The sequence below is a fragment of the Haplochromis burtoni genome, unplaced genomic scaffold (assembly GCF_018398535.1).
Source record: "Haplochromis burtoni strain Fernald_Lab_line unplaced genomic scaffold, NCSU_Asbu1 Contig_139, whole genome shotgun sequence".
Taxonomy (NCBI): Eukaryota; Metazoa; Chordata; class Actinopteri; order Cichliformes; family Cichlidae; genus Haplochromis; species Haplochromis burtoni.
The window spans coordinates 1143105-1166359 of NW_024582500.1; the positions used below are offsets into that span (position 1 = coordinate 1143105).

General features: G+C 39.9%; 3 protein-coding genes across 5 annotated transcripts in view; 2 read left to right on the top strand and 1 right to left on the bottom strand.

Moving 5' to 3' along the window:
• The first annotated feature begins 682 nt into the window (after positions 1-682).
• LOC102312439 (metalloreductase STEAP3) lies at positions 683-11051 on the top strand. 2 transcript variants are annotated; one of them, XM_005933942.3, is made up of 7 exons: positions 683-769; positions 1501-1762; positions 3952-4218; positions 4345-4872; positions 5688-5852; positions 8768-9040; positions 9824-11051. In XM_005933942.3, the coding sequence occupies exons 2-7, from the start codon at positions 1541-1543 to the stop codon at positions 9968-9970; spliced, it is 1602 nt and encodes a 533-aa protein (XP_005934004.1). In that variant the 5' UTR covers positions 683-769; positions 1501-1540; the 3' UTR covers positions 9971-11051. The 2 variants fall into 2 exon arrangements, with proteins under 2 accessions (XP_005934004.1, XP_005934005.1); XM_005933943.3 differs by having other exon boundaries at positions 695-769; positions 1535-1762.
• Positions 11052-12290: 1239 nt separating this feature from the next.
• LOC102313185 (acyl-CoA-binding protein) lies at positions 12291-15202 on the top strand. Its single transcript, XM_005933945.2, has 4 exons — positions 12291-12419; positions 12715-12832; positions 14628-14690; positions 14791-15202. The coding sequence occupies exons 1-4, from the start codon at positions 12414-12416 to the stop codon at positions 14862-14864; spliced, it is 261 nt and encodes an 86-aa protein (XP_005934007.1). The 5' UTR covers positions 12291-12413; the 3' UTR covers positions 14865-15202.
• A 1003-nt stretch (positions 15203-16205) lies between these two features.
• Positions 16206-23255, bottom strand: part of LOC102313490 (secretin receptor) — an 8758-nt gene continuing 1708 nt past the window's right edge. The window contains exons 4-13 of one of the 2 annotated variants that reach the window (XM_005933946.3): positions 23065-23171; positions 21573-21682; positions 21345-21477; positions 20818-20971; positions 20670-20730; positions 20511-20580; positions 19846-19937; positions 17042-17180; positions 16917-16958; positions 16206-16834 (exon numbers count right to left, since the gene is read on the bottom strand). In XM_005933946.3, coding sequence (XP_005934008.1) covers positions 16649-16834; positions 16917-16958; positions 17042-17180; positions 19846-19937; positions 20511-20580; positions 20670-20730; positions 20818-20971; positions 21345-21477; positions 21573-21682; positions 23065-23171 — 1094 coding nt within the window. In that variant the 3' untranslated portion in view covers positions 16206-16648. The remainder of the gene's footprint in view (positions 16835-16916; positions 16959-17041; positions 17181-19845; positions 19938-20510; positions 20581-20669; positions 20731-20817; positions 20972-21344; positions 21478-21572; positions 21683-23064; positions 23172-23255) is intronic. The other variant, XM_014337326.2, reaches the window with a different exon arrangement.

Below are 23255 nucleotides of genomic sequence, written 5' to 3' on the forward strand. Positions count from 1 at the left end.
TGCCAGTGACACAGCTATGCTAGCATAACAAACACTGAAGCTGGAGGATGAACGCCAACCTTCTTCCACTTGATAAAAGTTAATGTGAGGGTTCCCGAAGGTTAGGGGCAAATGCAATCGTATGGCAGGATGCTATAAACGGACCAAACTTCAGTTGGGAGAACAACTGAGATAATCCATCCACAATATGAGAAAAGTGCGATCCCCCTTTGTTTTCAAACGGGTCTGTGCAAAGTATAACAAGATACAAGCACTAAAACATGTTAAAAACACAACAGCCTTATTAAATGCAGAGTAGTTTGTGCACAGAAGCAGGATTCATCACATCATCACTTAAAGACCCCATAGCAGTAATCTGGGGGCACCAGAAGAATATATTGTATTCCAGTGGGGGTGGTGCCAGCCCATGCACACACCCCCTCTGGACCCGCCCCTGTTAAGGATGATAAACTTTTCATTTGTCAAACGTCATAATTAAGAGAAAAACGCGTAAGTTTTCCTATTAATTATGGAAATGGAGTAATAGCCACTTTGTCTTTACTGTGTGCAGTGCTCATGCTTACTGTGGTGTTAACCCGCCCCTTTAAGTGCAGAAATCACACGTGTAATAAATATCATGGAGCCCGTTACGCTGCTTTATCTCGCTTACACACGTGGGGGCGTGGCTTTATCGCCCGCGTCATCTTATCAGGAAGAAAGGCTCCAGTTTACAGAAAGCTCTGTGGAAGCGTGGAGCCTGAACACCTACACGCGAGTAAACAGTGTGCCTGTAAGTATTCACAGACGATGTATTATGTCAGACAAGCTGTTATTTTACCAAAATGCTCGTCTTCGTTTTGCCTGCGTTGGCTTGTGTAACTTTCTTCGGAGACAAAGTTTCCCCGAGTTGACTCAAGGGCATCAAGCAAAGTAGCTTTCTATCCTCTTTTCCGTTTTCATGCCAGAGTCTGTGCGGATTTCAGTCTGTTTAAGTTCTTATCGTTCTCCGAACCACTTTTAGCAAAAGATACACCATTAATCGAGACAGCCTCTGAAGTATTGGCTTTTTAAAATAAATTCGGCATGTATCACTGTGATCATTAGGTGATTATTAAAGTGCTTCAAAGTGTGTTTTCATATTTTTCTCGAATCCTTCCGCGTGAGATAATCCCATCAAACGCGCCAAACGTGTTTCAGTAAAGTTGAAATAATTAAAGTGAAAGCTTCCTGGGTTAAATGTTTGTGATTGTTTTGTTTTTAATTAATTTTTTTTTAGTCAGCGTGTCCAGGAGTAGCAGCAAAATTCGCAGTTGCTATATTTGGGCTGCCATAACATCCATTTACGCTATTCTTGGACAGTAACTTTGCTTTGATAGTGCAGAGTTGTGGATCTAGGACATGCCAGCTGAGATTCACAGATAATGGGTATTAGACATCTGTGCTCTGCAAAGGTGCAGCTAGAAAGCTACCGTTAAATTCAACCTGTTGTAACTCTGTTATTAAGATTCATGTTTGTTTTAGGTCTCATCTGCTGCTCTCTCTGCTGGTTTGTCAGTGCACTATGCCTGATGATATGGCGAGGCCTTTAATCCGAGAAAGAGCTGGGGGCTCCAGACACCTTGAAGCCTCCATGATGACGCCCAGCACCCTGTTGATTGGCATCCTGGGCACCGGCGACTTCTCCCGCTCTCTGGCCAGAAGGCTGGTGGCCTCCGGCTATCAGGTTGTGGTGGGCAGCCGAACCCCCGCGCGCTTCACGGCTCTGTTCCCCGAAGAGGCGGAGGTGACATATGCAGCGACACTGACACTCACGTTCACACTCACAGTGTAATTGGTGTTTTTGTTTCCGTCCCTCTGGTGGTAATTATACATTCCTTTGACTTTTCCCCCAGCAGTGATAATGGATGTTGTTGCTTTACCTCATAAACATAGCTACTAAATAATCTCAGTTGATTGAGAGAAGAAGATGAGAGGCAGTATGGGAGGAGCATACAGCAGTCAATCCATCAGCCTGCGCCACAATACATTTGCACCACAAGATGACTTCTTGTCAGCCCCTGATTAAGTTCCCATCTGCAGCTTGAATCATTTTTTAAGGTGTCTTCACCACAGGCATACAAATATGGATGAGGAACAGAGAGTGCTATTGTTATGTTTTTCACATGCTTACAATGGCTTCTATCAAATGCGTTCAAGTAATCCCTCTCAGCCAACAGCTTCAATTTAAGTCTTCTCTCAAGGCTCATTTTAACACAGTTGTCTTTACTCTTATGGGGTGTGAGTGACTCTGGTAGTCAGAGCAGAAAGCCTCACTCAGCTGCTGTTAAAACCCCTCTGTTAGTGAAGGGCAGCCAATCAGAAAAAGGTTGGCTTAAATTGAGATGAAAGGCTGCACCAAGGTCCAATATCCCCTTATCATTTGTTTCGCTAATTTAGTGTTAGTGCCTCCTAGAATTCATGCTCAGTAATCAACCTGTCTTTTATAGGATCTGGAAGTTAGAGTTGGGCTATGTTGTAAACTTTATTGTTGCTCTGCCAAAAAATTGCTGACTAAAATCCATAAGATTGCTCGAGTTATGGTCTCATGTCAATGTTAGGTCTCACACACTATTTGACTAGATCCACTTCCACTACTGTCACCAGTGTGGAGCCTTTTACTAGTGTGTTTTCAGCTCAGTATAGGCACCTCGAAGCCACAGGGGGAAAAAAAAATCTAAGGGTCAATTCTTCTTTGGAGTCAAGCCATGTGATGAAAATGTGTAACAGCTGAATAACCTTTAACGTTGCCTTAAAAGCTCATGTATGAATATAGGGTCAGAAATAGCACTTGGGAATTTAAGTAAGATGTGTATGTAATGATATACTCCTTTGCCACATGGAGTGTTTAATACATGGTCAAAGCACACTTAAAAACCACACACATACATTCATCCTAGTAATGCTACACCCTCCCCCCCCAAAAACCCCCCAAAAAACAAACAAAACAAAACAAAACAAACAAAACAAAAAACAACCCTGCAGCTTTCTTGTCATTTCTTTAAATAGCCTTCTTTAAGGACTTTCAAGGCTCTTCTTTGGATGTTGGCTACCTTTTCATCTGCTCACTGTCAAGGTGATCCCACACTGCTTCAATAATGTTGAGGTCTGGGGAGACACTCCATGATTGTCATAGACGTTATTGTTGCACTGCCAAAAACAGCACTGACTAAAATTACAGTAGATCCATTTAGCCATGGTCTCATGTCTCACCCAAACCGTGACACGAGACCATGACTGTTGTGTTCAATTGTATGTTCCTCTTTTCAAGCATTGTTTAGCACTGTGTTTGGGATCATTGCTGTCAAATGAAGTTGTTGCCATTCAGATGCTTTTTAAACTTCTTTAAATTCATAATGTCATCGACCAGTGTCCAAAGAAACGGTTTGATAGACATTCAGAAAATCTGGAGAACTCTTGCTTAAGACTGCTTTTAATAACTACAAGAAGGTCTGGTGAAGAGTTTTAAACAGAACTGTAATAGCATATATTATTACTGCCTATTTATTCATTTGGAAGCTGCAAGAAAGGACTTCCTGGCTTATTGGAGTTTGAAATTCAAATAATCCCAATAAAGCTTTTTGGATGGGTTTTTTTTGGTTTTCTTTCATGGTGGTTTTCAGTAAACATAGTTTGTGGTTAATGGGAACTGTGCAAAGCATTCGACTGAGACTGACAGCGGTGAGCTACAGGGTTTTAATTCAAACATACAATTTATCTGTCGCGTTCAGAGGTATGTTTTTAGAGCCAAATATGTATTAGGGTCAAGGAGATGCTTAGTGTAAATACTGTAGGCAGAGGTCTGTGCTATGCTACGTTTTACTAATATTTGACCAGGCTGTATTTAACAATACTAGGAAATCAACTAATGAAACAAGCTAAATATAAGGGAAAGTTTTGATATCGAGCGTGAACGTTTCTGTCTTTGTCCGTCAGGTGACCTCGCAGATGGAGGCTGCAAACCAAGCAGACTTGCTCTTTGTTGCCGTGTACCCTGAGCACCACTCTACATTGGTCCACCTGAAGCCAGCACTAGCTGGAAAGACTCTCGTGGATGTCAGCAACGGTTTGCAAATCAAGCAAGAAGGGCCTTCCAATGCCCAACAGCTGGCTGATCTATTTCCTGAGAGTTATGTGGTCAAGGGGTTTAATACCATATCGGCCTGGACGCTACAGGCAGGACCACGGGATGGGAGCCGACAGGTAGGGGACGTCATCACCACTCTAAGACTATACGCATTCATGGAGGTCTGGTGGTATATGCGGTTTCAAATGAAATCAGTTTCTAGCCTCTAAACATGTTTGTCTTTATGTCGTCTTTTCCTCCAGGTTTTCCTCTGCAGTGATGATCAAAATGCCAAGAGCTCTGTGATGCAGCTTTGCCTCAGGATGGGCTTCATCCCTGTTGACATGGGCCTCCTCTCCTCTTCACTAGAGATCGAAAACCTCCCGCTGTATCTGTTTCCATCTTGGCGCGCTCCCATCATCTGCGCTCTGGCCCTCTTTGTCTTCTTCTACCTGTATAACTCCGTCCGTGATGTCTTGCATCCCTATGTGACTGCGAAGAAGAACAATTTATACAAGTTGCCCATTGAGATTGTGAATATCACTTTCCCATGTGTCGCCTTGGTGATGTTATCACTGGTCTACCTGCCCGGTTTGATTGCCGCCTTCCTCCAGCTGTGGTGGGGCACCAAGTACAACCGCTTTCCTAACTGGCTGGACCATTGGTTGATCCAGAGGAAGCAGTTTGGACTGTGCAGCTTCCTGTGTGCAGTTCTACATGCGATTTATAGCCTGTGTCTTCCCATGAGGAAGTCCGCCCGCTTCCAGCTGATCAACAAGGCCTATGAACAGGTTAGATGATGAAGAAGAAGAAGAGAGGTGTCGGTTCAGACATTCCATGAGTCTAACAAACAGGACAGAATAAATATACATAGTCTGTAATTAAATTTTCCAACAAACGGATGTATTCTGGTAAACTTATATTTAATCTGTTAAAATACATAGCAGTGGGTGTGCGGTTTGTGGAAGGAACAATGTTCCCCCATCACATTTGAATACAATGACCAGGAAAGACGTCTCCCTTTGTGCTAGTCTCTAGCCAAATATGCCCAAGGCAGAGGAGAAGGGAACTCATAGGCATTTTGTGCTGAAGAGGGGACATTTAAATTTGTGTCTGCATCTTACATCAGGCCTACGCTTTATTGTTGGACGAGGAGTCCTCTTCACCAAAGAAATGAAAATGCAAAAGAAGTGACACCATCTGCATCTTAATAAGATGTAATCTTCCTTGTAACCTTAAGCTTCATCTCCTGAGCTAAAGTCAGGGCTCTAACACACGAAACATTCATAAACCTCCTTATTTATTTATAATAACAGATAGTCATTGATTACTCGGTTATTATCTGCCCAGGTAGGCTGGTTGCTCTGTTTGTGGCAAGTTACAAAGCGCCCCCTAATGAACAAACTATGCAACATCAGCAATCAGAACATGGTTGAAGGGTGTTTGCATCGTGTTTTTAAGTGCTTTTCTTCAACACTTCTTTAGCACTTGAGAGTTAAAGGATCTGAAAAGGCAGTTGTCAGTTTCACATTTTTGTCATGCTCTTGAATATGTTGCTGTTACCCTTGCATTGACTGCATGTCTATCAATGTTGCTTGTTACGCAGGTGAATGCTGGCCACCCAGATTCGTGGGTTGGGGAGGAAGTTTGGAGGATGGAGCTGTACCTGTCTGTGGGCATCATGGCTCTCGGGCTGCTCTCTCTGCTGGCTGTCACCTCGCTGCCCTCAGTGGCCAACACTGTCAACTGGAGGGAGTTCACCTTCGTTCAGGTACGCACCCACACATACTTCAGCCAGATACTTCATGCTAGCATGTGCTGTCAAATGGTTTTGTTCTCCGTGCTTGTAGGATGATGGTCAAAGACGTTGGAGACAGGCAGGACGTTTGAGTCGCACGCATACGAACAGACAGGCGTCACTCTGATGTGCAGACAGATGCACGCTGTGTCTCTTACACCACATAGTGAATGTGTGGCAGTAAGACACATATACAAACACTGACTCTTAGTGTTTGCAGTCCCGCAGCTGCCCCAGATTTGCTGTTAAACTTGTGCTGTGACAAAGCCGTTAGGAGGGTTGTGACTCAGTTTGTACACACACTTCCTCCTCTCCTTAACCCCCCCCCCCCCAATGGCCTCCAGTTTGTGCCACTTTTCCCATTTCATCTTCCTTTAATTCGGTGGCCTTCAGATTAGTCACATGTCAACAGTTTGTGCGATTAAAGCACTTCTAGACTTGTTGTCAACAGCATGGGTGCACAATTAGTTTGTTTTTGTTTTTTGTTTTTTTTCTCTCTCTCTCTCCTTTTTTTTTTTTTTTTAATGCATAAACACTGTCAGAGCTAGCAACTGTCAAAGTATCCAGAACCCTGTTTTTGGGGTCTATTTTTAGTTTCTGCTTCAATGTGGGCGCTCTTGGACAGTTAAGGAACCGTTGAGTGATCTAGGTGTTTAATTTATATAGATTATATAGTCAATTGTGGTGGCATTGAGTTGCTATATCAGTTCTCAGCTGGCTAATATTTTAGGTGCTTTAGATGTAAAGTACACTGAGTTCTCGGGTAGAGCAGAAAAATGCTATATGTAAACCAGTCCATTTATAAGTTGCTGCTGTTACCCAGGCATATGCAAATTGTTAAGCCCAATGTGTGACCCACCTGCCACTGGGACACTAACTTCAATATAAGAGCAGTAAATTTAGGTCATAGTAATGAGTAATATCTCAGGCTAACCACCTCCTATTACCAGTTTAAATTCCCTTTTTTAATAAATAAATGTATGTAAATATGTAACCTGCCAAGGGATTGCAGATGCAAATTAGCTGTAAGATAACAGTGTTACAATGGATCATGGCAGCCTTTATGTTAATTTCGCACAAAAAAACAAACAAATAAACCTATGCGTAAGGAATTTTGACTTTCAGTCCCGATCAAAAGTTTAAGAGCACTTGAAAAATGGCAAAAAATTATATTTTGCATGGTTGAATCTCAACAAGGTTCCAAGTAGAGCTTCACATGCAACTAGAAGAAATGGGAGTGAGACAAAACATATTTTTGAGCATGCAATTTATTGAAAACATCTTTTGATCGGGACTGTTTGTTATTAACGTGGCTTGCCTGCAGTACCGTTACAGTCCACCAGGGCTGGCCACACTTTGTAATCACTGTTTTAGGTGACACAAATGCAAATAAAATGTTCTGGGTTTAAAAATAATGTGTTTTTTTATGGTTTAATTTTTAGTATGTGTGTTTGTGTGTTTAAGCACCGAATGAAGACCACCCTGACCTGCATGTTTCCATAAATTTGTTATTGCTTTCAGCAGTGAGGATAAACTCAAGCAAACTTTGAAGTTTGCAGGACGTCACATGATATAAATAGAAAATTATTCATCTCTTGCCATTGCAACTCACTTGGTGTTTAATTCGCCTCGAGCTGAGCTGACTACAGGAACACTTGGAGAGCACTGTTTCTGTTGCTGAACCTGTGGAAGGATTCATAGCAGAAACCTGCAGCCGCCTTTGGCTGTTGGCTTTGGCTCTCTGACGACCCCTCACCCTCCCGTCTGCCCTTGCACGATGAGTTTTACGGTCAAAAACAGCCTCTAGTGCCTAACCCTTACTGCTACATGAGTCTTTGTTGCCGACCATCCCACCACTCTTTTTCTTTTACGTATTTGCTTTTGAATTGAATTATATTAAAATTTCAGGGATATCCCTTGTAAAAAGTTTCAGCTTCAATAAATCTATTATGTTTTTTGCAACTAATTAGGTTCACTGGCAACAGGTCATCAACATGAGTGCGACTAAAAACAGCTTATTAGAAGTAAAGGTTGGCAGAGTGTCATTAATCTGCGAAGAAACTGCATCTACGAATTGTGGAACAAGAATAATTTAGAATAATATCCCTTAACATAAATTTATGAAGTCCTTGAATATCTCATCATCTACAGAGTCTCTGTATGTGAGGGACAAATCATTTATTAATGCCTGTGATCCTTTGGCCCTCGGGAGGCACTGCAATAAAACAGACACGTGTCTGTCATTGAAATGAATGCATGAGCTCAGAAACACTTTAAAGCTCTGTCAAACAAAGAGGAACTCGTATGTTAACATGATTCAGAAATGCTGCTGCTGTCTCAGGACCTAAGCTCTTTTATACAAAGCAGAACTACCCGGCTTTTTATCAGCACTCGGTTCAAAAGCCTGCATGACTGATGGTACGGCAGTGTTTCAGTGCCTATTTGATTGGCAGCTTGGACGTCTGTAAAGGCACCATGAATGCTGAAAGGTATATACAGTATATACCTTTAAAAGGTATACGCAAATGTTCAATTCAAGTTTATTTATATAGCACCAAATCACAACATTTGCTTCAAGGCGCTTTATATTAAGTAAGGTAAAGACCTGCAATAACAGAGAGAAAACACCAACAGTCAGACGACCACCATATAAGTAAGCAGTTGGCAACATTGGGGAGGAAAAATTCGCCTTTGACAGGAAGAAACTTCCAGTAGAGTTCGATTAGAAAGTGTGCTAACTAAAATGTAGCTCATTTTTAAATCTATGATGGAAACAGCGATTTTAATATTGCATTTTTTTAATTGTCAACACAAGGAAGCTAAAAAAATGCAATCAGTGTTGTAAGATTTTATTAAAGGTATTATCCCCTTTATTCTGTCTCCTGCAGTCCACACTCGGCTACTGCGCCTTATCCATGGCTACCCTCCACACCCTCATCTTCGGCTGGAACCGCGCCTTCCTCTCGGCCCAGTACTACTTCTACATGCCTCCCACCTTCCTCCTGGTCCTCATTCTCCCCCTCGCGGTGCTGCTGGGCCGCGTGGCCCTCTTCCTGCCCTGCGTGGGCCACCGGCTCGGGCAGATCCGCCGCGGCTGGGAGAAGAGCCGGCACATCCGCTTCATCCTGCCAGACGACGACTGCCGCAACGGGCTGGAGAATGTCAGTAATGTGTGAGAAGCACCGTTTTCAGCAGCGTGCATGGAAAACCCAGACTCATGAATATAAAGCACATGGAGGATAAAAGATTTATATACTCTTTGAGCACTTTGGAGGATCATCTCTGGCCTTTTGAGGGGGTTCAGAGAGGATCCTCTTCAACAATTAGCTGGAAGACTCTTTGAGATTTTTAGAGCGGTGGTGCCACCTTTACTGCTCGATGCATTGGTAGTTAGACTACTTAGTTGACATTTAAAGTGTTTTATCGATCTCTTTTCTGTTAATCCAAAACTGAAGAGCAGTATTCATGCAATCAAAACAGCCTCTGTAACCTTACAGCTGATAGTCGAGCTTAAATGAGGTTTACTATGAGCATCAGAAGTGCGCTTGGCTTTCCTCACGCTGTCTGCATTCCTCTCTAGGAGCATTTGGTGCTGTACAGATCTGTTTCTATTTGAAGTCATTTGAAGGTTTTCTTTTCTAATTTCTCCTTTTCTTCCCTTGACAGTGATCAGCACTGTGTTAAAACTATTTGTTTTGGGAAAGGCATATCTCAAAGAAAAACTCCTTCCCAGAGTTGACACTATGTTTTGAATCCTCTCCTTTACAGAGAAACACTGCAACAGGAAAATATTAAACTATAATATTTAAACACTGAATATCATCATAATCACTATTTTTCACAATATTTGACACGAGTGCGTATGTTTGAATTAAGCCATTTTCTCAAACGGATCAGCCGCCTGCCTTGTCGTAACTTAGAGGTGTTAACTGCTCATTTTCCAGATCGATGCACGTAGATGCAGCATCCAGGCCAGCGAGATGCACGTCTGCTGCTGCCATCTCGCTCAGGGGAATCTCACCACGGCCTCTGACTTATTCAGATGTAAAATGTCAGATGTTTCTGCTGCTTTTTTTTTTCTCCCACTCTGATGAAGTAAACACCAACACAGGCAGTAATATTTCAGTTAAGAAGCTGTATTACAATATTTTACTGTCATTCACTGTTTTACTGTTTATCCAACTGGAGCTGGATAAATCTAAATAAGAAATTATTTATTTAAGCTTACTTCATGTCAGGTGACAGTCCTGACACTAAACTAAGGTACAGCTAGCTTATATTGGGTAAGGTAAGAGGCCATAGTTTAAATGTAACCAAGCATCGTGTGACATTAATACTTGTTACACACCAAACTGATTGAAAATAGTTTCTATTGAAAATAGAACTCAGATTCATTTTAAGTGGATATATCTGCATGTAGAAAGAAATGCAATTTCAGGTGTATTGCTCTTTTAGGAAGCGTGGCACAAAATGAAGTCTTTCACATGTTCTAAATAATCTGTCATACGGAGAAGGCGGAGCGGAAATATAAAAACGGATTAAAAAGGAAGTTTTGACTCTTCAACCAATTTTTTCTTCATTAAAAAAACTCTCAAAACAACACCTTTGTACATCAGCCCTACGTGCACTCTCATTTTTCTGCTCTTGCCAGAGATTTTCATTTATATGCTGGATGTGTTAAGTCTGTGTCTGTCATCGTGACAACATGATGATTTCAAGTGTTAATTTATAAAACATGGAATAAAGTTTTCTATGACAGAGCGAGCTTTCACATCTCTGGTGTTTGTCGTCGTTTTTGGAGTTCTTCAGATTAGATTAACTTCTGGATTCAAATAAACCATCTTCATGTTTTAAATATTACACTTAATGCCACCAAATCTGCACACACACACACACACACAGCCGAACATGTCATTTTGTGCTTGCTGCCATCTTGTGGTGACTTTTTCTATTGTCTTGCACGACTTGTCCTTTGGATTTTTTTCCCCCACTTCATGGCCTCCTCAGTCAACAGATCCCAGTCCAGTAGAGGATATTTGGGATGTAGTGGAGAGGGAGAGTCACATCATAAACAACCTGCTGACAGAGTAATGTTTTCAGCTCCTTGTTGAATCTGTGCCACAAAGAATCAAGCCAGTGCTGATGGCAACAGGGAGTCTAACCATGCAACAGCAAACTACCTAATAAAGTGGCCAGGTACTGAGTTTCTATGTGTGTTTACCTTACTCTGCCGTCATAACTAAAATATGCCTTTAAATCCACATTTCCTGCTGATGAAGCTGGACCACTACAACAGGGATGATCTGATATCCTCGTGTTGGTGTTGTTCCCAGACCATCATGAAAATGTTGTTCCAGGTTCAACATTGCAAGTGACCAATCACATTGTTGTGACGTTATTCTTTTGCGCGCCAAGCCATTCGTGCATTTATGAAATTCCAATGTTGCAAGGACAATATCAATTCTGCTTACTGTTTATTAAAGGGTTACGGTTAGGGTTAGGGTCAGGGTCCGTTGATCGGCGGACAGAGGCGGTTTCACGCAGCTTAAGTACAGTTTTTTGTTTTACGCCGGTTTTTCCCGAAGTCGCAAAAGTATGACGTCACAACATTCTGATTGGTCACTTGCAATGTTGATCCTGGAACAACATTTAGTATGATGATCTGGGAACAACACCAACACGAGGATATCAGATCGTGCGCTACAACAGGTCTGTTCAGCAGGACTGACTGGAAGAAGCGCACATAGATTAATATCTGCGTGCTGCCCTCTTGTGGTGACTTTTTCTACTGTCACACAAAACCACTCCCTTGACATGTAACGATTAGATCTTTTGTTGGAACGTTTATAAGTATAATATATATAGGTTTGCTATAGTGGGTGTAAAATATCTCACAGATGTGGATAGATCGATCCAATTATAAGTATCAGTACAAGTATCGATACTGACACTGGTATTAGTATCTGATTGATATTTTGTTTCTATGCTTCAAGATCAGCATGTTGTCCACTGATATCTGTTAAAAAAATTGGTTATGGAAATTAAAAATACACGCCTCAAACACACACTATGAAATGACAATCAATACTTTGTTTTAATTGTCATGTCTACTTTAGTGCATCAGTGACAGATATGTTTACATTCCAGGTCACCAAGTTTCGAAACACATGATAAGCATAAAGGTGTGTTTTACCAACTAGTTATCGATGAAAGTAAAAATCACAGTGATCTAGTGGTCATTAAAATGTGCCTAGAATTAGCAAATTGATGACGATTAGTCTCATAAATCATGACTGTAAACTGCCTTTATAGGTTAAAAGTATCGGGATTGGTATCGGTACTGACAACAGTGACTGTATTTACTTGGTATCCAATCAATATCAAACCCCCCTCCGCACCCCCTCCTAAGAAATCCCATAAACCCTCCCACTTCCTTTCTCTCAGCAAATCACAGCACAGCTGACACAACTGCAGCGAGTTGGACGAGCAGGCCTTTGAACAGGAGCAAAGGTGTGCCCCAGTTTCACCGCAGTCATGACTGTAAGTATGACCTCTTTAGTATTTAAAACTTTCCTGGAATCTTATCTAAAATATTAACATTGTTTCTAAGTGATTTCTCTGTAATGTTGACTTACGTATAAATCACAGGGACTGGAAAGAGGGTTTTTTTTGGTGGGGGGGCAGGAACCAGACCGTTTAGCTCGACAGGTTCTTGTAGTTGTAACGAGGTGTTAAGTTTAAACTCGTTCCTGGTTACTGAGAAGAGCATTCAGGTGATAGTGAAGATGGGCGAGTGGATATGATCTGAGGATATGCTGTGACTTGTCCTAACCAGGACGCCTTTGACAAAGCGGTGGAGGAGGTGAAGGTTCTGAAGCAGAAACCAAACCAGCAAGAAATGGGCGATCTGTACGGCTTATATAAGCAAGCTACAGTTGGTGATATTAACACAGGTGAGTAGCGTGACAGTGGCGTGTGTGTGTTAGACATATGGAGCCACTAACTGCATGTGCGAAAGCGGAGACGGGTGGTACTGAGAAAAATCAGGTTTGACGAGTTCTGCGTGATTTGCTGAATAACTTCCCACAAGTTTTTTTTTTCTAAACTTCTGATGTATATCCCAAACGATATATATATTTTTAAACCCCTGATACCTTAAAGGATTTATTATGCTGATGTTTTTATTCTCCATCAGTGTTGTCACTGCTATATATGTATGTATGTATGTATGTATATATGTATATGTATATGTATATGTATATATATATATGTATGTGTGTGTGTATGTGTGTGTGTATGTGTGTATATATGTGTATATATGTGTATATATGTGTATTAGAGATGGCACGATACCACTTTTTTATGTCCGATATCATAAATTTGGATATCTGCCGATACCGATATGAATCCGATATAGTGTGTTTTTTAATCAATAAAACTGTTTTTTAATATCTTGCTGTATAAGTTCATACTCAAGTTTAAATAAACAACAACACTAACGCTATTCTGTTATACCTGTATGTAAAAAAAATACACTGCACCCAAAATATTTCATAGTTCAGCAAAACTGATCAATCTAATAAACTTAAACCTACTCAATCCTTCCTATTCTGGTATTTTAAAGAGTACTTAGCGTAAATATTAAGCAACCTAACTAATAGGGTTGCACAACTCCCAGCAAAAAAAAAAAAATAAAAAATAGGGAACCACCCCCCACGCTCCACCTCATGATGCTTAATCGACGTAATCAACTTTAATTTGATGCAGTGTGAAAAAAAATGCACAGAAATCAATTATTTTTCAAGAAATATTAAATAGATTCAACATCTTTCTTCAACAAAATTCAGACTGCACAGATGGTATCTTCCCAAAGGAAAAAGTACTATAGCTTACTAAGGTACATTAGACTTAACAGTTACTATATACAATAATGGACTTCTATACATTTTACATCAGATTAAAACTTTGGGTGTAAGATTCTGATAATTATTTATTAAAAGCTGGACATTTTAAATGAGAATAAGAAAGAAAAGTATGTCTTTGTGCCCCCTTTTCCCTGTTAATGCCCTACCGGCCCCCCTGGCTAAACTTTGCTAGATCCGCCCCTGCATAGCCGTCAGCTACGTAGAAAAAGATCCTGGTGTACAAAGTAATATTAAATAAATTCTAACAACAGCTTATCAAACTTAAACGTGCTGCTGCTGTTCAGCCGCTGGTTTCCTCTTTCTGGTGCAAAGTGGGCCAAAAACAAACAAGAGAAACGGGAGTAGTGACAAAAAAGCAGATCATTAAGCAGTTTCATGACTGAAGTAGCAGCAGAAGAGGGAGGGAGAGAGAAGAGGCAGTCCCTTCACTTAAGCTTAACGTGGGAATGCTTTACAAACATTCAGAGATGAACTTACACACTTGCTTTACTTCTCTCTGGGATAACTTCCTCTGAGTTTGGTAGGGAGGCTCCAAATACACACAGCCGCTCTATCACGTGAGCATACTGCTGCGACGTGCTAAGGTTATGAGCCGAGTTACGCCATGTCGCAAGTTTTGTGAGGTGCTTTTTTGATATTTAATGGATCGGATTACATTTTTTATTTCTCTCCGATATCCGATCCAGTAATTTACGTCAGTACGCGATATATATATCGGTGTTGTGTGGTGTGTTGTGTGTTTGTGTATAGTATTGTATGGATGTGTGTGTGTGTGTGTATGTATGTATATGTGACTAACTCACAGTTACTTTTATTTTCACAGAGCGTCCAGGGTTCCTTGACTTTACAGGAAAAGCAAAGTGGGATGCATGGAATGCAAGGAAAGGTCAGAGATATGAAGCCTTTGAAAACAAATCTCAGCAATGTCACATTTTTCGTGCAGTAACAAACTACTTTCTCCTTTGTGTCTGTTTCCTGATCAACAGGTCTGTCCAAAGAGGAAGCAATGGCCAAATATGTTGCTTTGGTGGAGGAACTCAAGGAGAAATATGGAATCTAGAGTCTGTGTGTTTCATCATTGGGTGCATTCAGATGGTTGAAAGAGATAAGCCATCCTTACTGGAACCTTATTTGTTCGTGTTGACAACAAAATGGGACTGGAAGTGCTCTGGTTTCTGTTTTATGAGTTCTACTGAACCAGTGAGCGGGCTTTGGTTAAATGCACGTAAACCGTCCTTTTTGGAGACCCCCCCCCGGTACCACTTCATACTAAACCAGCTAGTTCTAGCTTCATACTGAGGATAGACATGAAGGCAGTATTGGGCTTCTTGCATCCTATCGAGACAGCAAATAAGTGTTTTGTAAAATGTCTGAAAAATAAAGATATAAAAATAAAAATTTGTTTCTGTTGTCTTCGGGAAACTCTTTCCTCGCCATCAGCCTTGCATGTTTGCCACAGATGGCTGATCTGTGTTCAGTCTGGCTTCGTCTAACAATCTCACCCCGAGCTTCCTTCAGCTCTGGAACACATCACGGGTGGTGGTGCTTAATCTCAGCTGACGTCTTGAGTCAGAGGGCAAGAAGGAAGCGCTCTTGTGTGGTTGAGGGCAGTAGATGTGTGGCTAAAGCAGCGGCCTGAGGTGCCACTTCTGCTCCATAGAATAAAACATACTACAATGTCAGCGTGGTTATCAAACTGAATTAGTTTAAAAAAACTTGTATTTGAAAAGATAGCGCTGAGTGCTGTTATGGGAGCTGCAGGACATACTCAGGAGCTTCAGCTATGCTAATGACAAAATCAGGATGCCTTTAACTCGGTTTTGACAATTCCCTGTTTCTAATTTCCCATCTTTAAGAAATTGATCAAAAATTCACTAAAATAACTACAGCAATCAACATGGTAAATGGACTTGCTCTTATATACTGCTTTCTGCTTAAAGACCTTCATACAACATGTCATTCATCCACTCACACACATTCATACAGGCACTTTTTTGACATCTAAATGCTTCCTCACATTCATTCCTTATCGTGTCGTGGTCAATCAACAGTATGTTGCACTCTTGTGTAATACTCACTCTGTGCCACAAGATGGTGTTGTGACCAAAGTTATTATAGTTCACTAAACCTGAACTAAAATAAAACTGTAAAAAAAATTTTTTAACAATGTAAAGTGAACTTAAAATATTTTTGAACTTGGAGCACTGAAATCAAAACTTCTGGGGGGAAATAGTCTTAGTTTTAGCATCTGTTGGTTTGGTAGAAAATTGTACCACAAGTTGTCTGATCAGGGTGTGGATGTGGAGTCTTGCAATAAAAATCCAATCTGGAAATGAACTGAAAGCAAATTGAAAAAAGTCAAAACAAAGTAAAACTAAATGCTAAAACATAACTCTGGGACTGAGCTGATGTAAGCTTTATTTAACCAGGCGAGTCATTAGGAGCAAACACTGATTTAGCACTGTCATCTTGCAAGAGGTAAAACCTGTATAAGGAAATGGGGGGTAGGACAATAAAAAACATAAAAGAAAACATTTCAACACACCCACTAGTAAAATTAAAGCTTAGTTACAATGTTACATCCATTTTTTTAAAAGAGCTTATTAAACGTACACCCTGGACAGATGCCAGGGTAACAGAGGGTAGCTACATTTTGCAAAAAGTGATTAAAGAAAGTAGCTTTTTGTTCACCGACTCCTAAAATCTTCCTGTCAGTACTTTAAATCTCCAAACAAAGCGTCCGATGCTGTTTTAAGCAGCCAAGCTGTTGACTGTCGGCACTAAGTGAGAGTCCGTCATGCTATGGATGAGACGAGCGAGAAAATGAGCTGATCCCAGCTTGAGTCACATCTCCACAGTGTCCACAGGGAGCCCACTTGTCAACAGGCTGCCTGGAGAGCAGGGCAGCAGGGACACCTGGGTGTGAGGGGTCCCGCTGTGGCTGATGGAGCCGTGGCGCTGGCTGCGTCTGGTGGGCAGGTGCTGAGTCAGCCTCCATCTCCTCCACCGCCTTAGAAATTCATGCTGCACCTGAATACACACATGCACGTTGGTCCACACATTCCAAACTTTCCTCTGAATCTGTTTATTGTAAAAGCGGAAGACCTCTCACCTCTCCGTTCACAAAGCAGTAGAGGACAGCGACCACAAAGCCCTTCAAGAGAGAAAAGTCAGCTGATCGTGTGGTTACATTTGTCATTGAATTGAGTGAAATAGTCAGGGTATCATCTGGTTTACCTGAGTGGATGACAGAGCCAGCTCTACAAAGGTCCAGATCTTAAACATAGAGCTGCTGACTTCAACGGGCAAGAACACGAACAAGATGTAATGCACGCCGAACAGAGCAACCAGAAAAAACGTGGATTTGATCAGCCTCCTGGGTGAGGAGAAATCAGCATTTTTGTTTAAGTGACAGTAAAAACAACCTATTAAAACTATTAAAAACTAACTTTTTACTAGTCAAAATATGTACTACATGCTATAGGTTTCCCTGGATACAGTCACCCATCTGTGTTTGGACTGCACAAGTGTCTGGATCTGTTCTTGTGGAATTGAGTTCAGTGTCCGGCTGGTCATTGGTTGTGGCTGCCTCTGGGACATTGACCCAGCCTGTCCCAGGCTCATGTTCAGTAGCAAACATACCAGGACTAATTGCTAGCAAAGGAAGTGTCTGGATGTGCTCTGAGTCCTGATCCAGAAAGGCCTACTTTGCTCTGGCAGCGTGGAGATGGGCGTTGTTGTGCTGAAACACGAGAACAAGGAGGGGAAGGGGTAGTGCTGCATCTCTACTCCACAGTTTGTCTGTGTCCTCTCTTCCTCCCCTCAACCCCAGATGATGGCAGATGGCTGCCGCTCCCTGTGCCTAGTTCTGCTGGCAGTTTCTTCCTGTTAAAAGGGAGTTTTTCTTCCCAATTTCGCCAAGCACTTGCTCATAGAGCACTGTGTGATTAGCCTTAAAGGTACTTTTTGTAACGACCCTCCACAAACTGGAACACTCAAAAATTTTAACAGGGGGCAGCAGTTTCATTGTTAAGTCTATGGAAATGTTTTTGGATGTGCATTGCTGTGTAACTTTTTTCTTTTTAGCCCTACCCCTATTCCTCTATTCCTCAGGAGGAATCACATTTAAGAGTCTCTTAAATGTATGAAACATAAGGCCCAGGAGACTCCAGTCCTGCCCACTGGACAGCTTTTATATGCTATATATATCTATATAATATATTATATATATATATGATATATATATATCTTGTACTATTATATATTCTCATTCTCTTATATCATATCATCTATATATATATCTCATATATATATCTATATATATCTCTAATATATATCTATCTATCTATCTATTCTATCTATCTATCTATCTATCATCATATCTTTTATATATATTATATATATATATATGATCATATATATATATATATATATATATATATATATATATATATATATATCTATATATATATATCTCTGCCTATATATACTATCTCTCTCTATATATATATCTCTCATCTATATATATATCTCTCACTATATATCTCTCTCTCTCTATATATATCTCTCTCTCTATATATATCTCTCTCTCTCTATATATATCTCTCTCTCTCTATATATATATCTCTCTCATATATATATCTCTCTCTCTATATATATATCTCTCTCTCTCATATATATATTCTCTCTCTCTCTATATATATATCTCTCTCTATATAATATCATATATATATATATATATCTATATATATACTCCTATATATATATATATCTCACTATACTATATCTCTCTCTTATATATATATATCTGTCTACTCTTATATATATATATATATATATATATATATATATATATATACTTATATAGTATATATATATATATATATATATATATATATATATATATACCCTAGTATATATATATATATATACTGAATATGTTAATCTACATCAAGGGTGTCAAACATAAGGCCTGGGGCCAGAAACAGCCTGGCAAAGGCTCCAATCAGGCCTGCTGGACAGCTTTGAAAAATATGATTGAAAGCATACAATTTTAGACTTTTAACTGTATTTTTTGATGATGACTGATAAAGACCTTCCCCATCGTCATCCGTTATACACCAACATGATTACATAACAGATATAACATGTTTTTTTTACAATGGGTCCACCGTTTAAAAAAAGCATTTTCTGTGAATTAACAAAAACTTCCACTTTTATAATTACAGGGCAGTCTTTGTGGCCAATGAGCTGCCAGAAAATTTTCTGTAATTTTACATATTTATTCCTTACATTTTAAGCCCAAAGAACCGTGCTGACAGATTTCTTTTGTTTGCAAAGCATGTAGAGCATGCAGACACACTTCTTTTTCTTATATTGAAATATTTCAGGATTTAAACGTGTAAGTAAAGTTCTTTGCACTTACAGAACAGGGAGTTTCACAGGTTAAACCATGCAAAATGAGTTTGACATCCCTGACTTGCCTGGCTGAATAGAGTTTGCATTAACTTGCCGCATGTTATGTCACAGAGCAGTGTGACTGAGCTCTAGTTAAACTTCAGTTGATAGCTCTTCAACACAATGAAACCGTTGTTTTATCACATTCTATTGACAGCTATATATTTTAGGGTTTTAAACTCTTTTTGAACTTGTGAGTTTACAAATTTACCTTTAGGTGAACACAGAAACGGCCCTAACCAATCTGGCGCCCTAGGCAAGATTTTAGGTGGCGCCCCCCTACATCAGCAGTGTAGTGTAATGTTGTAACAAATAATATTTCTATTAAATAAGCTTTACTTTGCATTTTAATTAACGTGGGATTATTTTTTTGTATTTAGAAATAATAGTACCAACTTTTTTTTTTTTTCAACATTTGTGGCACTGGCGTGGCGCCCCCTGATGGACGGCGCCCTTAGCATTTGCCTATACGGCCTATGCCACGGGCCGACCCTGGGTGAACATATTAGTATAAGTATAGGTCCATCAGTATGAATATATCATAGAAGTATAACAGCAAACATTACCCTGTAGGCACTACTCACTTATACTGGCTTAATTCGTTTCTCTGTGCATCTGGCATTCTGAGTTTGTTCACCAGTATCCTCAAAATCCCCATGAAAAAGATGAGGTTCATCTGAAATGATAAAAGCAGTGCAAATGATTGTTTCTCCTTCTGTGCTTCTAGTCCCTTCTCAGGTAGACATTGCGTCAGAGTTGTCTGCCATATTGGACATGATACAATCAATGATTTCTAGAAAAAAATGCGTATTTTCCTGGGTGGCAGTGGTTCATGGAGGTTGTGGGTTCTCGCTGGGTGAAATTGGATTCTAAGAAGGTGCTACTAAAAAAAACACTCCCAGTAATTGCTTTTGTTGCCACCAGTGTTGGGGAGTAATGGAATACATGTACCGCTGTTATGTATTTAAAATAGAAAATATGAGTAACTGTATTCCATTACAGTTACTGTTTAAAAAGGTGGTATTCAGAATACAGTTACTTTGTTGAAATAAATAATAATGGCAGACATTTTCACTTCATGTGGTTAGCTAAGTTGTTAGCTAAGTTAACTTGCTGTTAGCTTCAGATTTAGCTTACACATGATACGTACATCTGTCAATCTAAAAAGTATGTTCAAAATGTGGAATGTTTAAAAATAATCTTTCAAATAAGAATGAAATGTAAGTACAACAGAAAACCAAAGTTTTACAGATATAGTTAGAAGAACTGGCACTCGAAGTATCCACCAAATCCATTCATGCCTCCTGGTTTCCCAACATCTTTGAAAAGAGAATGAGAAAAAACTGTCAAATAATAATACATGACATGATAATATCATAACTGCAAGGCTGAGAGAAACAGACCTTACCCTTCATCTTCATAAAAATATTTTGCACACCCCCAGGAGATGATCACAATCAGTGGCAAACCTGTGTGATGAAATAAATAAGTGACTATAGATCTGAGGTTGAGTTTTAGGAAAGGAGACACCACAAGGTGAAGACGGTTCTTCCCACCCCAGCTGAGGACGATGTACCAGGCCAGATGTTTCTTCAGGGAGAAGAAGGAGCGGTTAACAAGGGTGTATAGGAAGTGGCCCTCCACCAGCAGCCAGCTGTAGTTTGCAAGGATGGAGTAGTTGGAAAACATCAGCACGACCTTACACGGCGCCTGCCCCACCACAATTACACAAAAGAACTTGAGTTAGGCTTATTGTTATTCCAAGTTATCAAAAATAGTTTTAGTTCTAGAACAAAACGACTCCGCTAAAATGATGCCTATGCTAGATTTCAGTGAGTCCATGCAGTTTACATCACAACCTCAGTATCAAAATAACGCCTGAAGATTTCTACTCGCTGCCAAAAGAGCATATTACTACATTCTTTCTTTTGCCTTTACTGCCAACATTTATGCTAAGCTAAGATAAGCCAAGAACTTCTTGGATCAGTTTAACTGAGAAGAAATGACAAAACAGTAACACATTTTTAATCCTATTAAGCCTCAGAACTTGGGTTTCATCAAACAATCGTTGGTCCATCGCTACCGGATAGTAGTCACAGTGATAAATCTCTTCATCTGTAAAGAGCAGAGCATCTCGGATGAAGATGAAGATGGCTCTCAGGCTGAAGGAAATGAACAGTTGAATGTGAATGTAGTTCCTGGTACAATGAAGTTTCCTGAAGGAATATAAACACGGACAATTCGAGGTTAGGAACTATTCATCATCTTTAAGCACAGGGTTGACAGTTATTCAGGCCAAGATGTTGCTCACCTAAACACACAGAATATGGTGATGGCAATGATGAGAGAGATGAGGGAAATTGTGTATCCAACTGTGTACATTGTCTTCACATAGGAGAAATACAAGTGGCTGTCTGAGGACTGAATCAAGAATAGACGATATTCAATTATTTTCCTAAGCAGCAGGATATGAGAATGCAGTATGATATAATATAAGGACGGAAACTAAGAATACACTGATAATTTGTCTTATTTAACTGCATGTATTCTGTGCAAAGGTTCATGTCTTTATATTTGGCTAGTTAAATGGAAATAACTACAGTGATTTATTGAAATGTACTACAATGCACGGAAATGCAGTATGCAAGGCAAAAACTAATTATACGATTCTAGCGAGCTTGAAAGTCAAAATTTGATATGACCGCCATTATTCTTCAAAAGAGCATGAACTCTCTTAGGCAAACTTTCTTGTAATTTCTTTAAGTGGTCAGATACTGTTCATCTACTGTAGGTACTTTTGTTTGTCCGATACTCCAGCCTTTTTTCATAGATTTAACACTCGAAGTGGGAATAAAGGATGTGCTTCTGTGACAGACAGTAACAAAGTGTCTAAAGATACAATTTTAAATGGGTTCTTTGCTAAATTATTAGTTATGTGTAGACACAAAACTAGTTTATCCCTTGAGTTAGGTGGCTTTTTTATGTTTGAATAATTAATAAATCAGCATTCAGTGGTTTAAAATACAAAAACAAAAAGACATACTATCAAGGAGTCCATGAAAAGGCAGATTTACATGTTTGAGCAGAATTAGAAGTTAGCGGTAAATTAGCTAGCTAGCGTGTACTGTAGCTAGCATTTCTAAATAAACCAAAAAGGTACAGCAATGCTCTGACTTTGAACATAAGCAAAATGGAAAAGTAAAACTAAGTACTGTTTTAAGGGTCAGTTCATTTGGGCTAGTTGGCATTGGCAATGGCCTGCTATCATGAGCTAGCTTTAGACTATATCAGCATATTACCACAGGAGCAGCTGGGTTAGGTTCAGGGGTTAGCAAAGACAAACACCATCATATATCAGGAAGAAGACACTAAAAATGGGTATCACGTTAGTCATGAGAATACCTGCATAACTCCATCCACAACACAAGCTTAGTCGTTAATGTTTGTGCATGGTCTCTATTAAAGTTGTGGCCCTCATGCTCATAAAAGTGTCGAAAATGACAATGAAAAATGTTACAGCCATGTGTCTATTTCAAAACAAAGAACAAAAGCTCTGAAGCACATTAAAATGACAGGAGCCTCATCCAAAGCAGTAAATGCGTGGGTCTGGAAGCAGAGCTGTTTATATCATCACTTAGCAAGTGAGATAAGCATTGGCTTTTAGAAAAGTTCCCATGAGGCACTGTTTTTTCCCTTCAGACTTGAGCCTATCTATCTATCTATCTATCTATCTATCTATCTATCTATCTATCTATCTATCTATCTATCTATCTATCTATCTATCTATCTATCTATCCACCAACCTCTCCAAGAAATAAGAGACTTTCATTGAAAGAGTAGCCACAAGCATCTTCGTGTGGAATCAGCAGGTCTGTCCAGCCATTGTTTGTGCAGTTGCGATGCACTTTACCTGTAAAAAGCAATAAAATAACACTTGAGTTTTGTCTTGGTGTGCAAACTGCACTGCTATGTACACACACACACACACACACAC